At 41.5% G+C, this 15,170-nt stretch overlaps 1 protein-coding gene and 1 non-coding gene across 2 annotated transcripts in view; both read right to left on the reverse strand.

Annotated features, from left to right (window-relative positions):
* The window catches only part of Arsb (arylsulfatase B), a 157,439-nt gene that overhangs the window by 53,304 nt on the left and 88,965 nt on the right, over positions 1 to 15,170 (reverse strand). Inside the window, exon 6 of the mRNA XM_050153857.1 lies at positions 4,140 to 4,210. Coding sequence (XP_050009814.1) covers positions 4,140 to 4,210 — 71 coding nt within the window. The remainder of the gene's footprint in view (positions 1 to 4,139; positions 4,211 to 15,170) is intronic.
* Positions 6,392 to 6,516, reverse strand: LOC126508596 (small nucleolar RNA SNORA24). Its single transcript, XR_007593897.1, has one exon. It is a non-coding gene; the product is annotated as a small nucleolar RNA SNORA24 (small nucleolar RNA).

The raw sequence follows: 15,170 nt of genomic DNA on the forward strand, positions 1-15,170 counted from the left end.
AGAGGAGATATAACACTCTGATCTCCTCCAAAGACTACAACATTATATACTATGCTGTCTCTTCCCTTGAGCTTGGCCTCTCAATCACACGGCCAGAGTCTACTCTCCAGGAAAGCTCACTCACCTAATAACATTCTAAGGAGATGGGAGGAATAATTATCCCTTAATGAGATAATGTGCTCACTTATACTTCCATAAAGTCTCTCCCCTGATGCAGTTGCTTGCACATCTTCACTGCTAAGCTGCCTGCTTTTTGAGTTCTAAACTTCAAAAGTATAATTTTTCCTTCTTTTTCTGTGCCTTATTCCAAAAGTTCAGGCATGCTTTCCCCATCTAAGTGTGTGCTCCCTAGCATCCTGCTTCTCGCTCATCCTCTGAAGCCCCACACTTTGCTTGCCAACCTCCCTCCACTTGTGACCATGCCAGCTCAAATGGACCCCAACTCTGAGGGCATGACCTTCCTTCCCTCTTCATTCTTCTCCACCTACGCCCATTCAGCAGCTGCCAAAATTTACGGCTGGAATGCACTGTTTTTCTTTCAAACACTAATAAAATGGTCCCTGAGCTTCCCTCTGACTCTGTTTTTAAATTCTTTTATTAATGGGACAGCTAGCCTAAGGAGGGAGCCCAGTTTCCCTGGATATCCCTGCTACTCTAAGGAAGGCTTAGGAAGAATTAGCTTCTGTGGGAACCTGGGGGGACATATAAGGCAGGGCTCCCCTGGGAAACAGCCAGTTCACACAGCGTATGAGGTGAGGAGATATTGGTACAGGAAAGAGGACAGGGCTCAGAGAGGTGAAGGGGATGTAACAATAACAAAACCATGTATCAACCCAAATTAGTCTATTGTTTATAACGCTTCCAAGGTTTTCATTTCTATACATTCACGTGTGACTGTGCCTGAGGCATCATTATTGTTTATGAATAGGTGCTCCCTTGCAGCATGCTCCCTAACCATCCTCCCCTGAGTCTGATACTCAGTCTGGGAGACACTAGAGTTGCAGCCAACCATGGCTCTGCGGTCACATGGGCTAATGTCAGCCCTTACTTGATACACTAAGTTGGCTGCTTCCTGATTTCACAAAAGTGTCTAGAATATCTATTTGGCTTTCCAGATGTTGGTGTCGTCTAAGTTAAAATTTTCTTATAACTGGATTTAATTTTTCCCTGCAAATAACTGCATAGAAAAGAAAGCAGGTTCATGTCGTCATAGTAAAAAGCAGCAGACCCCAAAGATAGGTTTTCTTTTTTTTTTTTTTTTTTTTTTTTTTTTTCTTTCTGATTTTGCCTCACTACAGACTGAAGTAATTCAGACATAGCAGAAAAGGCCTGCAGGGTCATTCTTTATGAGAAGGAGGTGTGCATGGTGTTCTCTATAGACACAGACAACAAAGAACATCTCACTTCTGTGAACCAAATTGGCGAGGAAAGCCAACATCAAGGGCTTCTTTATAGGAGGCACAAGGGACAACAGAGGCCAAATCGTGCCCCTGAATTAATGACCGCAATTATGGAACTTAGCACAGCTACAAATAACACATTGGAAACATTCAAGCAGTTGAGGAGTGGAGTCCCCTGTCCCGACTTCCACACCCCTACTAACCTGCATGGTGCAGAAACCTCTTGTCCATGCTATTGTTTTGCTAGGCGTATTTTAGGGAGGGAAGTCAAAAGTGATGGCAGGTTATGATAAGAATCCTGCTGCAACCACAAGGTGATTGGCTGGCTCTAGGTTGTCACTCCTAATGCCAAACTGAAGGGGAAGCCCAGCCAATCACCTTGTTTGTGGGGCGTGTTCCCCTTAGGCTAAGATTTACTTACAAATCTTGCGGGTATGCTTCCTGCTTCCTCTCTTTGTTTTCCTGTGCTTCGCTGGAACTCTGTCTTTGTAAGTTCCCCTTTCCTTCCCCTTATTAAAGCTGAATACTTTATATTAAACCTAGTCTGGTTAATTCTATCGACCACTTGCCAACACCAAATTAAACTATAGTCCAGTAAGTGCATAGGTATTTATTTATTTATTTATTTATTTATTTTGGTATGAGGATTTAGCAAATGAAGACAGTCCACAGCCATTATGTGGGAAGCGTATCCCAGCTGCCCTGGACCAGGGTTCTATGAGACGTTTTTAAATCTACTCCTGCATTCACACTTTTCTCCAGACACCCCAGGAGATTCTGGTATTCCTGGAATAGGCCAAGTCTCTCAGGTGTGCAGGAACAGGAAAAGTTACCATAATAGCCTCCAGGTAGCTAATCAAAGGTCTCTGATTCTCTGTGCAGCAGATAAACTTATTTTCTAGCACCTTCTAGAAAAGCGCTTGTAGACCAACAGAAATATAATGCAAACCACATATATAATTCTAAGGTTTCCATCAGTCACACTTTAAAAAAGGAAAAAGACACAGAGGAAGTATTAATAGTATATTCAACTAAACATACTCAAAGTACTGTCCTTTCAAAGCATTCCAACATGTATACATCATATGTGTACACTCAACATATTCAAAGTACTGTCATCACAACATATATGCACCATATGTGTACCTAGCCTTCAAAGTCTGATATGTATTTTATATTTAGAGCTGATCTCTCAACCCATAATTACCTAAATTTCAAGTGCTCAGTGGACTACTAAGTAGCTAGTGGATACCAGAGTGGATGGCACAAATCTAGACTGTTTGGGCAGTCCTCAGGGTCTAACCCACCGTCTTGTCCCTACCATTAATGTAATTTTACTCTAGAAGAGACATTTCTTGTTTGTTATTAAAACACTTTCCTTTTCTAGGTTTAATGCATCCACCTGGGTCAGGTGGTGTTTAGCTTTTAAAAATTAACATACTATTAGATTTCATATGACATTTTCAAACAATTTGTTTTTCCTGTCCACCCCATACTTCCCCATCACCTGACGCCCTTTCTAAAGCCCCTCTTTCCCCTTGCAAGGTCCTCTTTCCAGTTGCATGACTATACCTACACTCACATGCATTCATCTACCTAAACATTAACAGGTAAGACCTGCTCATGGAAGAAGAAATGCCATATTTATCACTCTGGGCTACCTTGCTTAATAATTCCCAGATTCACCCACTTTCCTGGAAATTTCATATTTTTAATTGCATCTAATCCCTCCCACAGTTGTCCACTCTGTGATCAAGTAATGATTAGTGACTGCTTATCAAGGTACTGGGCATTTGTGTTAACTGGTGAGGGTCAAAATACAAACAAGTCCTGGATCTTGCCATCCAGACCCTTCACGTCAAAGAAAACCATATGCCCACTTAAACTATGTATCTGATGCTACTCAGAGCCACTAAGAAACCCTAAGGAACAACTGTTTTTCATGGGGCCCCTGGAATGCTCTAGAAACTGCAAAGAGGCAGGAAACAGGTACTGAGTTTTGGGATGATATAATCCACTATGGGTTTTGAAATGGCAAGCAGGACAGGTAATGCTGGGCAACAGCATGACAAGGCCAGGTGAGAGGGTGCTGGGTGCTCAGTGACGTCACCAGGTTAACCCTCTGAGCAGGAATGTGTAAGGGGCGGGCTCTTGTGGTCACTTGGAAAGGACAAAGAAGTAAAGAGAGTTGGCCAAGGCAGTCCAGTGTCTGGGGAGGAGGTGGCATGGCCCCCACACGAATGTAGTGAATGCGACAACATCCCCTGAGGAACTGACAAGGCTTCTGCATGCAGCAGGCACAATGAAGCTGGATGACTCCCAGGACACTTAGGAAACTCACACCTGTGAGATTCTGCCGGTTCTATACAGCATCTGGCCAACCCAATCAGAGGCTATGAAGGCTCATACAACCCCAGAGCTGGACAGTGGCTTTTTTGATGGTGAATTTTCTGTAAAAAAGGTTCTGGAACTCTTAGGTGACCCAGGCAATGACATGATATTGGTGGTGGAAAGGGGACTCGGGGCTCCTGTGGGTTCCTGTTACATAGAGCCAGCAAATGGCAGAGCCAGAACTTACTAACTTCACAGAACACTGAAGCCATTGTGAGATTCCCAGAATAAGTGTCCGAAGGAAATGTTGACACTACCAGTAACTCTGGTGGGTAGAGAGCGCTAGGCTCGAGTGTGAGGATCTACTAAAACACAGCAAAACATTTAAAGTAAAGGTGGGGTACTCACATGGTGAGCTGTCAAAGAAGTCCCGGTCAATGTTATGCAGCAGCTCCACTCTGGGGGATGGGATTCCTTCGCTGGAAAAGAATTTTTAGGAAAAATTAACTTCCTCTCAAACGGGTATGCACTGTTTCATGACTCCTTTTCTTGATGCCCACAGAAAATAACAAATCTGCCAGGAAACAATCTTATCGCAATTCCGATGTACCTAAAAGCCGTGGATGGTGGATCTTCATTGGGTCATCTGTCTACATCATAATGATTATTGGAAGCTCCACATAAAAATGTCAGTGTCAGGCACATGATGACACCATGGCCAGATTTAAATGTAACCATTCTTTATGGAAGAAACATAATACTCAAGCCATCTGTGGGGACGTCATACTGTGTAGAAGGAAACGAAGAACATCTTTCAAATCGGTGACACAAAAATTGCAGATGCAGCAGCCTCCTCATTATCTGTCACAGTCTTCAAATCTTTCTCATAGCCAAAGGGACCGCAGACCTATTTTTAATTAATTAATTAATTAATTGAGTCAGGGTCTCCCATGGCCCAGGCTGACTTGGAACTTGCTATACAGCAAAGGCTGGCCTTCAACACCTGACCTTCCTGCTCAAGTTCTGAGGTTGTATGCTTATACTACTACACCTGGATCACAGATTTAATAGAAATGCAAGTTAAATACATGCCTTTTAAACCTTTTTTTTAAAGAAAATGTAACTACCAATAGAACCTAAATTGACCAAAGAAAAAACTGATGTCTCTTAGTTCAATCTGCTCCTATTACAGGAAAGAAATTATGTCCTAAGTTACTGGAAGAATATTGGGCTGTATGATTTTGAAAGTAGGGTTCTTTAAAAACTGGAAGTATAAACACCCTAAAGAACCCTGGTCAGTTCATCTTGACCTCGTGGAAACTGTGAATCAGGGTAAACCACTGGAAGAGAGCTGAAGACACTTGCTAATCCAGTATTCCTGCTAGGCATTGCTGGTGGCAAAATACAGTTAACATCATAGGACTCAGGCATGCATGAGTACACCATAAAGTTCCTGATAAAACCAAAAAGACATGATTTCCAGAAGGCCCAGGGTCCACAGCCAAACTCAAAGTTTATTCTATAATAGTTATTTCAGATTTCAAAGACAGCAACATTTCAAAATGGTCCACCCATTAATTTGCTACTTGGTGTTTTCCAAGTAAGAAAATGCTAAAATATAATTAAGAAATTTAAAACCAAATCAAAGAACCTCAACTAGCATTATTGTCTTCTAAACTAAGATTAATTTCACACATATAAACACACAGAGAGATGCAACAGGGGGGATGCAACTTGAATATATTTAATGTAAATATTTTACGAGAGTTTGTTCTCGCTCTTACTCTCATAAAACACTCTCACTAGAGACCTGAAGGCAAAACACTCAGAGAGGGCCTAGTCTCCAGGGACAATACTCACACAGGATGTTCCACAGTCCTGAGTCCTGAGAGGCAGCATTGCAGGACGGGTTGGAATTGGCAGCACGACATCTCTCCTAGGACTCTACTCTTCCTATTTTCTACTGAAAACACTTCCCCGCCTACCTATGGATTCTGGAGATTGACAGCTAGTTCCAAACTAGGTTTGGGTGCAGAGGCTCTGAATGCAAGGAAGGGAAGATGTGCCAAGAGAATGGTAACTATTGGAAAATGTGACCACGAGAGAGGCTCAGCAGTAAAGAGCACGCACTGCTCTTCCAGAGGAACCAAGTTCAATTCCCAGCAATCATGCCAGATGAGACTTTCTGAACCTGAAGTCTGTTGACAATCATTTTTGATTATCCTCGGGAAAGTCTTTACAGGCAGACTTCTCAAGATGCCAACAGGATCTCCAAGCCCCCAACTGTCATAGTGTGTTACGATTCTACTTTTAAAATATGCTAATCAAGATATTTTAGCAAGGATGTGGTTAAAAGACATGCCAAGAAAATACAATATGTGACAAGTGGTTAAAACAATAACAAATATATTGAGAGATTCCAGATTATTAAGAAAACCAAATCAACATTTAGGGGAATTGAATAAAATATAAATCTTGGGTTGCCTAATTTTAAAAACATGTAATATCTCAAGACAAGCTCATATAATTCACATGGGTTAACCCTTTGGAAGGGGATGGATTTTCAAAATCTACACATGACTACTTAAATTTTTTTACAAACATTTCAATAATCATCTAAAAAGTATGCCCAAGACTCCGGCACCCTAGCTTCTTAACAAAAATGCTGCCAGTCAGGGTCTGATACCAGATAAATGGTGACAGTTTTGCCAATAAACAAGAATATGCTCTCCCAGGGCCAGGAAATGAGACTGCCACAGCAGCCCAAGGACATAAAGAGATGAAACTTGAAACGATGCACACGGGGCTGGGGATGCAGCTTGGTGAAAGAGCAGTTGTACAGGATGTATTAGACCTTGTTCTGTCCCTAGCATCACATAAAAGCAATGTTGCTGTGTACAAGAAGGGAAGATGGTAATTATGGGACTATGGAAAAATATACACCAGACTGTATACTGGGATGAGGAATCAGTACAATGAAACTGTATAGGACTTTGACTTTCTAACATGCTTTTAAACTGTTAGGAAATAGAAACATAATCAAGAACGAGGTAGGTACTGAGCACTTGGGGAAGAGAACTGTGAGTCTGAGGTCAGCCTGGGCTATAAAGCAAACAAAAACAGCAGCAACAAATGTATTGTCTGTGGAAACATCCATGGTGGTACAAACAGAACACTTAAAACAATAACAAGGTTAAAGCTCAGATGCTCACATAGTCTAAGAGTGGACATAGTCCAAAGATGAGACAACTATCCATCTCAACAAATACAAAATGAATGAGTAGTATAGAAGGTATTAGAAAATATTTGGGATTTATTCTACCTATTTATAATCTATCACAGTAACTAATCATGAGTCTTGACATCTCCTTGCAGGTCTTCGAACAAAACTGTCTTTATCTATAGTTGGAAATGGCAATGTCTCAAGTTCCATGGCTGAAGTCATTTCTTCTGCCTTCAGTAAAGGGCTTGGAGGTCTCAACGTTTAGAATGGGGGATGGGAGTTAAGAGGAGCAAGAAAGGAAGAAGGAAATTCGAAGGAAGGAGGAAATAAAACATGGGGGAGGGGAAATGTGGTTGGGGGTTGTGTAGTTTCCATTCACAGTTACAAAGTTGCCAACACAGATACATTAAAATAATTCTCTGTTGAGAAATATTCCTTTACACTGTGAGAATGCACCACTGTGATTGGTTTAATAAAGAACTGCATGGCCCATACCTAGGCAGAAAGAGGCTAGGTGGAACTTCAGGGGGCAGAGAGGTCTCAGGGAAGAAAGGTGGAGTTGCCAGCCAGACACGGAAGAAGCAGGGTGGGTGGTGCAGAGTGAATACAACCAAGCCTCGTAAAAGAACATAGAATAGCACCCGTGGTAAATTTAAGCTATAAAAGCTAGTTAGAAACAAGCCTAAAGTATATGCTGAGCTTTCATAATTAATAAGTCTTTATATAATGATTTGGGGGCTGATGGTCCAAGAAAGCCTACTACATAAGGTGCCCAACATCCAGCCATGAATATCAACATAAGTCCTGAGAAAGGCTTTAAAAAAAGTTCAGAACACAAAGTCAAACACGGTTCTACATAGAGACACAGCTCCCGGCCGCTGCCTGTGGGCTGGAGCCAGCTGCTGGCATCATGTGCCTGCACCATGCGCTAAGCTGAGGCATGTGGCAGCTGACATGGCAGGTTAGGGTTTGTCTCACATGGTCAGAGAATGTTGCAGATGTTTAGTAAATCTAGGTTCAGACACAGAAACCTCTAAGAAGGTACAATTTGTTTAAAAATGTTCTTAGATATAGAAAAAAAAGAAAATGTGTATAGACATTCATAGAAAAAATAAATAGCTTAAAAATAATAAAGTCTTTAAAAGAGAATAAATTAATATAGAAAAATAAGCTACACAAGAATGGAAAGTACTATAACACAGGGAGTTTGGACCTTATATTGTGCTTTGTTAATTTTGAATTTTTTTGAATGATAACAGAGAATGACAGCTGCTGAAAGACACTGGATTAAACCAGCTGGATTAAACCAGCCAAGATACTTTAGGAATGCCTTAACTTTAAAATGGAACTCAGAAAATGTATTGCTTTGGGGAAGAAACTATTCTTTTGTTTCCACAGAAAACAAAAGACGGTGGATTCGTTCAAGGCTAAAGAGGATAAGGTTTGATTGGGAGAGACTCCCTGAAAATCCTGGCTATAGAAATAAAGAAATAAATCTACAAAACTATAAGATTGGTGACATATATTTTACCTGCTCAAACATAAAACAATAAATAAAATCATCTTTGGCTGGCCTGTTTACAATACACAGTTGATACTTGTGTTAATGCAAATATGTCTGTTAGATTTGAAAGTTTGATTGTTTTCAGAGCAAGGGGACCAGATAGCAAGAAAACTGGTGGCCCAGATGATCCAGTCTCTCAGAATGCCTCTGTTGCATTTTCTTCAGAGCTTTGCATCCAGAACAGCTTCAAGATTGCCGGCTGAGATGGTTCAGCCTCACAGACTATTCCAGCCAGCTACAGATAAGTCTTGTGCTTTCCCATTGCACAGAGACTGGACAAGAACTGTTATGGCTAGTTTTTCTAGGACTTGACCATAATCTCAGTTTTCTCAGGGTTTCCCAAAGATGCAATCACCCCCAGACAACAGGAAGCAGTCTAGAGATTATAATGCCCGCATTCCCAAAGAGTGGGGTGGGTGGCTTTTGGTCATTCAATGGGTTATAGATGTTTGCCATCATTTAGGGGGGTTGGTTACAAATTATTACTATTCACAGTGAGGAAGAAGCAGATATAGTACAATATAAACTGGGCCACAACATCTGTATTCCCTTTATAAACTACAGTCAGACAGCTGTAGCTTTAATTTCTAAGACACGTAATGCCCTCTATCATTTTAGAGGAAAACTCTAGTGTTAACACATCCCACTCGTTATGAGCTATGTATTTAAAAAGATGAGATGTGATCGGCTACCTATGAATTTTCCTTATTTGGAGGCGTTTGAACAGGTACTGAAAGTTTAGTTGCTTAAGTAACACTGTCTTCAACGGGCAATGAATCCCATCTGGGAAATTCCATATCTCAATCATGACTGCTGATGTTTGTGGAAATTTTTTTTTCCATAATCATATATCTAGTCTTAGGTAAACCAAAGCAATGGTTGCTTCTATTACAGCAGAGCTGTAATAAAATACAGACACAGAACTGTAATCACCCCCTGCTGGGCCTGTAAGAATGGTCACAGCAGTAAGTAGAAAAAGTAAGTAAGCAAAGAACTATGTAAAGGAAAAGGACAGAATCACTTTGCTCACTCTAACCACTTAAGACAGAGGACAGTCTCTCAACCGTACAGGGGACATGCTCCATCCATGCCATTAACCACCAAACTAGGATTAGTTTGTGCTTTTGATTGCTTTGGCAAGGCTGGATTGAATAATAGCAATTAGCACTGACACACAATTTAAAATTTAAAATTGCCATGGAGGGAGATTGCTCAGTAATTAATAGTGCTTGTTACTCTTGCAGAGGACACAAATTTGGTTTCTAGCACCCACATTTAGGTAGCTCTTAACCACATGTAACTCTAGCTCCAGGGTGTCCAATGCCCTCTTCTGGCCTTCACATATACATGTGAATACACATACACACGCACGCACGCACGCGCGCACACACACACACACACACACAAGGGTGTCCTTGTGCCCTTCCCACAGACAAATGAGATGTGATGGCATGGCTCCCCTTCTACCACCAACTGCTGACCATCTGTCACAAAGACACATCCTAGAAGACATGGTCATATTTTTAGAAAAAGAAACCGCAATGGCAAGAGTTTTTGAGGAGAGGTTTTGAAGGAAGCAAACAAACAAAGCCCAAGCCAGTTGCTGCTAAAAACACGAAGAGACCTGCCAGGGCAGCTTCCATCCACGTGTGAGCAGGTTCACCTCCCTTGTAGCTGTGCTCCCAGATGCTGAGTCCTCCTGCACCCAGCCCTGGGCTGGGTTTTCCTACACATTCTGCCCTGTCTCACTTAAGTTCTAACAAGACAGGTACCACTGTGCTCGCACATTATTTTAGCTCATCATTTTTTTGCAGAGTTGGGGATTGAACTCAGAGCCTTCTCATCCTTGCTAGACAATCACTGTACCACTGAGCTTCATTTCCAGCCTGTGTCACATCTAATACATGATGAAATTAATGCCTGAATATATCAGGAAGTGCAGGAACAATAAACACAGGAGATGGGATTTGAACCGGAGCTGACCACAAAGTACACATTTGAAACCATTACACTGGAAAACCACTTATAAGACTTATTGTATTCACTGTGTATGTATGGGCGGGTATTGGCTCTATGCAAAACCCGTGCTCCTTGCAAAGCCCTGTAACATGCAAGTATTACCGTGAGAAAAGAGGTTAGGCATGGGAATTATAAAATTTAGACAAAATTTGGTAAGGATGTAAGTTGAATTTCTTTGCTAGAGGATAGGGATATTTTTGCATTGCTATTTGCTTATATTAAGGAGCTTATTACGTTTTTTTAAAGTAGACCATTCAAGAGAAAAAGAAATGATCAAAACTCATACTCTTAATGCAATCTCTTCCTATTGGTTACTGAAAAGTAAGACTCTTGGGTTAGTAGCAGGACACGCCATAGGGGATGCTATGCCCGTCTTCCATTTCCATTCTAATCCTCATGAAGAATCTTGAAAAGATGAAGACTGCCAGCAGTGTTGGCAACGAGGCAGGAGGCTGGCTGCCAAAGTCCTGAGGGGATTTCTGTAACGCCAGCGCTGATGAGACGAACAGCATATTTTTTGGTTTTACAATAAGGATCAAAACCTGATTCAAAGAAAGAAAGAAAAAAAAAACATTCACTTCGTCTGCCTCTAACCTTACCATGTAGGGCCTACACAAGACAAAAATGGGCAGTGATCTCCCACGAACTGTTATCAGAGCTGGCAGCTCTGTGTCCATCCATAGTGGCTATCTTGTTTACATCCACGCAGACAACAAATGGCAAAAGATAAGGAAGAGATGTCAAGCTATGTACCTTACTAGACTGTGATACACATTAAGTTCTGGGGAAGGACCCGTGAAGTGGAGAACACTGCAGACACAGGCCAAGGCACTTGTATCAGACATGGTAATAACACAGGCCAAGGCACTTCTATCAGACACTGTTATAAAGAAGGGAATCAAAACCAGCCATGGTTCCTGCAACAAGGCTCTGGGATCCTGGTGGAAGAGGGGTTGGAAAGATGGTAAGAGCAAGAAGAACAGAGTTTGCTATGAGAATGAAACGTCAGAAGCTATACCCATAAAGTCTCACCAACATGGCTGCCTAACTGTGAGCTGAATAAGAACACCACCCGTAGATGTGCTAACATGGACAGGGACAATCTCAGAAGGCCTCAACCCTATACAGAAAAAGGACAGGCAAACAACGAATGCCAAGAACAGAAGAAATAGTCTTCCTTTGGGAATAGTCACCAAATGGTTATCCAATACCAATGGCCAGCCCCGAAAACACATACATACAAATAACATAATACAGACCGAGCAGGTTCCACTTAGGTATTTAAGAATAAACATACATACATACATACATACATGCATGCATACATATATACATACATACATGCATACATAAAGAGGCCACGATTTGAAAGAGGGCAAGGGGGAAGGTGGTACAGAGAGGGGTTTGGAAAGGGAAAGGGGAACTGATGCAATTATATTTTACAAAGGAAAAAACAGCAAGCAACTTCTTGGACATTTTCTTTTCATAAAATATATACTTGGTAGTCGGTGGATCCTGTGACTAACATTTCATCTAAGGTTACTGATTCTGTTTCCTTTGAGAACGGTGAAAGAACCTAAGAGCACAGGCATTTCCATCCTTTCTCAGAACAGTGATGACCACTAAATTTAAATATTTTACACAACTCTCTCCAAGCCTCAGGGGTAACGACGTCAAGTAAGAGTACCCAGATGTCAGCCCACAGCACTCCAAGAGACTGGGTGCCCTTGTGCCCAGATGGAAGTAAGGAAAGACCATCCCAGACCTGATGAGACAAGCTGGGACCCACCTCGGGGTAGGGTCAGGCCAGAAGGATGAGAGAGTCGCAGCAGAGGAAAAGGTAGAGGGTCCAACAAAATGATCATAGAGTTCAACAGACTGTAGATCTTAGAGAGCTCTGGGCACTGGGTAGTTGAAAAAAGGGGCTGGAGAGTGCAGAGAAAGGGGGCAGGGGTGCACCGGTGTCACCGTGAGAGGAGAGAGAAGACAAAGCAGAAGTCCAAAGTGTCTGAAGAACAGGTTCCCCTCCACACAAGACCATCAGTAGTCCAGGGCAGAATAGCGCATGGCAAGGAGGTCAGGCCACACAGAAACCATCTGGCTCTGTGTAGTAAAGTAATTCAATTTTCTTTCTTCTTCATTCCTTGATTTTTAAAATGGGGTCTGTGATGGCTATTCTTGGTTGTCAACTTGACTATGTCCAGAATGAACTACAACCTAGAAATGGAAGGCCTATCTGTGGTTGGCTGATCTGGATTTCAAGGCAAGAAGACAGCATGCCTTAGATCCAGATCTTGAGGTGGAAAAGCACACCTTTAATCTGGGTCACAGTTTCTGCTGGAAGCATATATAAGGACAATGGAAGGAGGAAGGGATTGTTTGTTCTTCACCTGCCTGCCCTTTCCTTGACAGCACATCCATTCCTTCTCTGACATAGCAGACAACTTCTTCAAGGTTCCAGCGTATACAGAAGACCAACTGAGACAACCAGCCTCGTGGGACCAATCGGCGATTGGATTCTTGGACTTCCCATGCACAGCTAGCCACTGTTGGACTATAGCCTATGCCATTCCAATAAATCCCCAGTGTGTGTGTGTGTGTGTGTGTGTGTGTGTGTGTGTGTGTGAGAGAGAGAGAGAGAGAGAGAGAGAGAGACAGAGACAGAGAGAGAGACAGAGAGAGAGACAGAGAGAGAGAGATATTCATTTTATATGTTCTATGGCTAGAGAATCCTGACTAATACAGGGTTTCTCTCTGCAGCTGAGGCTGTCCTAAGACTATGCAGCCCAGTTTGCCTTCAAGCTGGCAGTGATCTCTTGACACAGCTTCCTGAGTACCGAGTTACAAGTGTGAGCCACCACACACCAAGCTCTGAAGTTTCTTTCGAATTGAGAAAGAAATTAAACTACTCAAATCCCACCCTTGCCGGTCTAGGAAAAAAGCAAACACGCGGACAAGGCAATAGATAAGAATCTGCCATGGGTACCAAGTTTCCAGGGAAATTAAGAAAATACAGCAAATGAGAATACAAAACTTTTGGCTAATGAAAATGACTTTCCTACTATGGAAAGAAAGTCACAAGCAGAGGGAAACTGTCATGTGATATTTCAGCATGAAGCAAATATAATTTATAATTAACTTAGTAACTGTCAAAATTTAAAGCAGGGGGGGGGTCACTTCCCAGCCTTTTGGGTAGAATTAAGAAGAACCGTACACCAGGACTTGGAAACTCAAAATCCCAGGTACTTCACTAAGGGAGGAAACTAGGATGAAGAGATAAACAAGCCCAGCATGGCAGCTTCTTCCTACAACCTCAGCAGGTAAAGGGCCTATCTGAGCACACCATAAACTATGTAGTGAGTCCCAGGCCAGCCTGAACCATGGTGTATACCCTACCTAAAGGGGAAAAAGCCAAAACTGTCAGAAAACAGGGACATTATATATAACTAAAAGTATGTGAAGGCAGAGGCAGAGAAAAATAAAGAGAAGATAATTCAAAATAAAAGGTTCAGAGAGAAACTGACAGAAGTTTCAAATACTACAGTTGGAGTTTCTGAAGAAGAAAATGAATCAACAGAATGCAGTATTTAAAACTAATTGTGCATATCTTGAACAAAAGACTTGGATGTCCAAACAGAACTAACCTACTTTGTATCTGAGAAAACTGGCCCAGAATGGTCAGCTCTGAGACACACCTAGCAATGGTCTTTTACATAGGAACAATAGTGACACAGATGATCCCCTAGGCCTCCAAAGGAAAGGAACCTGCTACTTGCAAAGGAAATTAAACCGGGCTGAAATTAGACCTACCCATAGCAACATATCAAACAAGCAAAGACAGGGGTAATGGTTTTAAAAATCCAAGCAAAGACAGTATGAGACAAAGGTGTTTATTTTAAAATTATTTGAGACATTTCTCAATTATCAGGGTTATAGAAATGTTTTGATAGGTATGTAAGAATCTAAAAAATTCTGGGAAATTTATCCAAGGAAAATTCTTCCAAGGAAGAGACCATCGGGGATGCTTCAGAAATGGATGGCTAGCATTGCAGACCTAATAGTAGAACAAAATCATGGATAGGAGAACACAGAGTTTCATATTCTATGCTCTGACAAAGTAGAAATAACATACTTTATAATAAAGTTAGAAGATCTGGAAAGTAGAAAGGTAAGACTGAACAAGCTACTTGGGTCCCTTATGGATAAGAGAATCATCAAAGGATATTAGTATATTGGTGAGCAATTGAAGAAGATACAAATTATTCTAAATATTAAAATTTCTAATAAATAAGAGGTAAAAATATTCTATTAAACAAAATGACAATTGTAGTAACATACATATAAATAAAACTTACCCATTAGAGTAAAACACGCAGGGACAAGTCTTGAATTAAAGGACTGACATCTCAAAAGGGCAGAGGTTGGGAAGTTCTGCTGTGAAACAGCATTCTCTGGATATAGCGATGGCTGCTCTCATAAACTCACAGCAGGTGTGGCTTCTGTCTGAGACCTGGATTAGATCAATCCAGGCAAAATTCCAGCATGGGTAGGGGAGGAATTCATGAGGCCCCATCTCTCACATAGGAGCTTTTGACAACTAATGACTGCCACAGAAGAAAGACTCAGCTGTCTT

The sequence above is a fragment of the Alexandromys fortis genome, unplaced genomic scaffold (assembly GCF_014885135.2).
Source record: "Alexandromys fortis isolate MF-2015 unplaced genomic scaffold, M_Fortis_MF-2015_v1.1 scaffold_79, whole genome shotgun sequence".
In the NCBI taxonomy this organism is placed as follows: domain Eukaryota; kingdom Metazoa; phylum Chordata; class Mammalia; order Rodentia; family Cricetidae; genus Alexandromys; species Alexandromys fortis.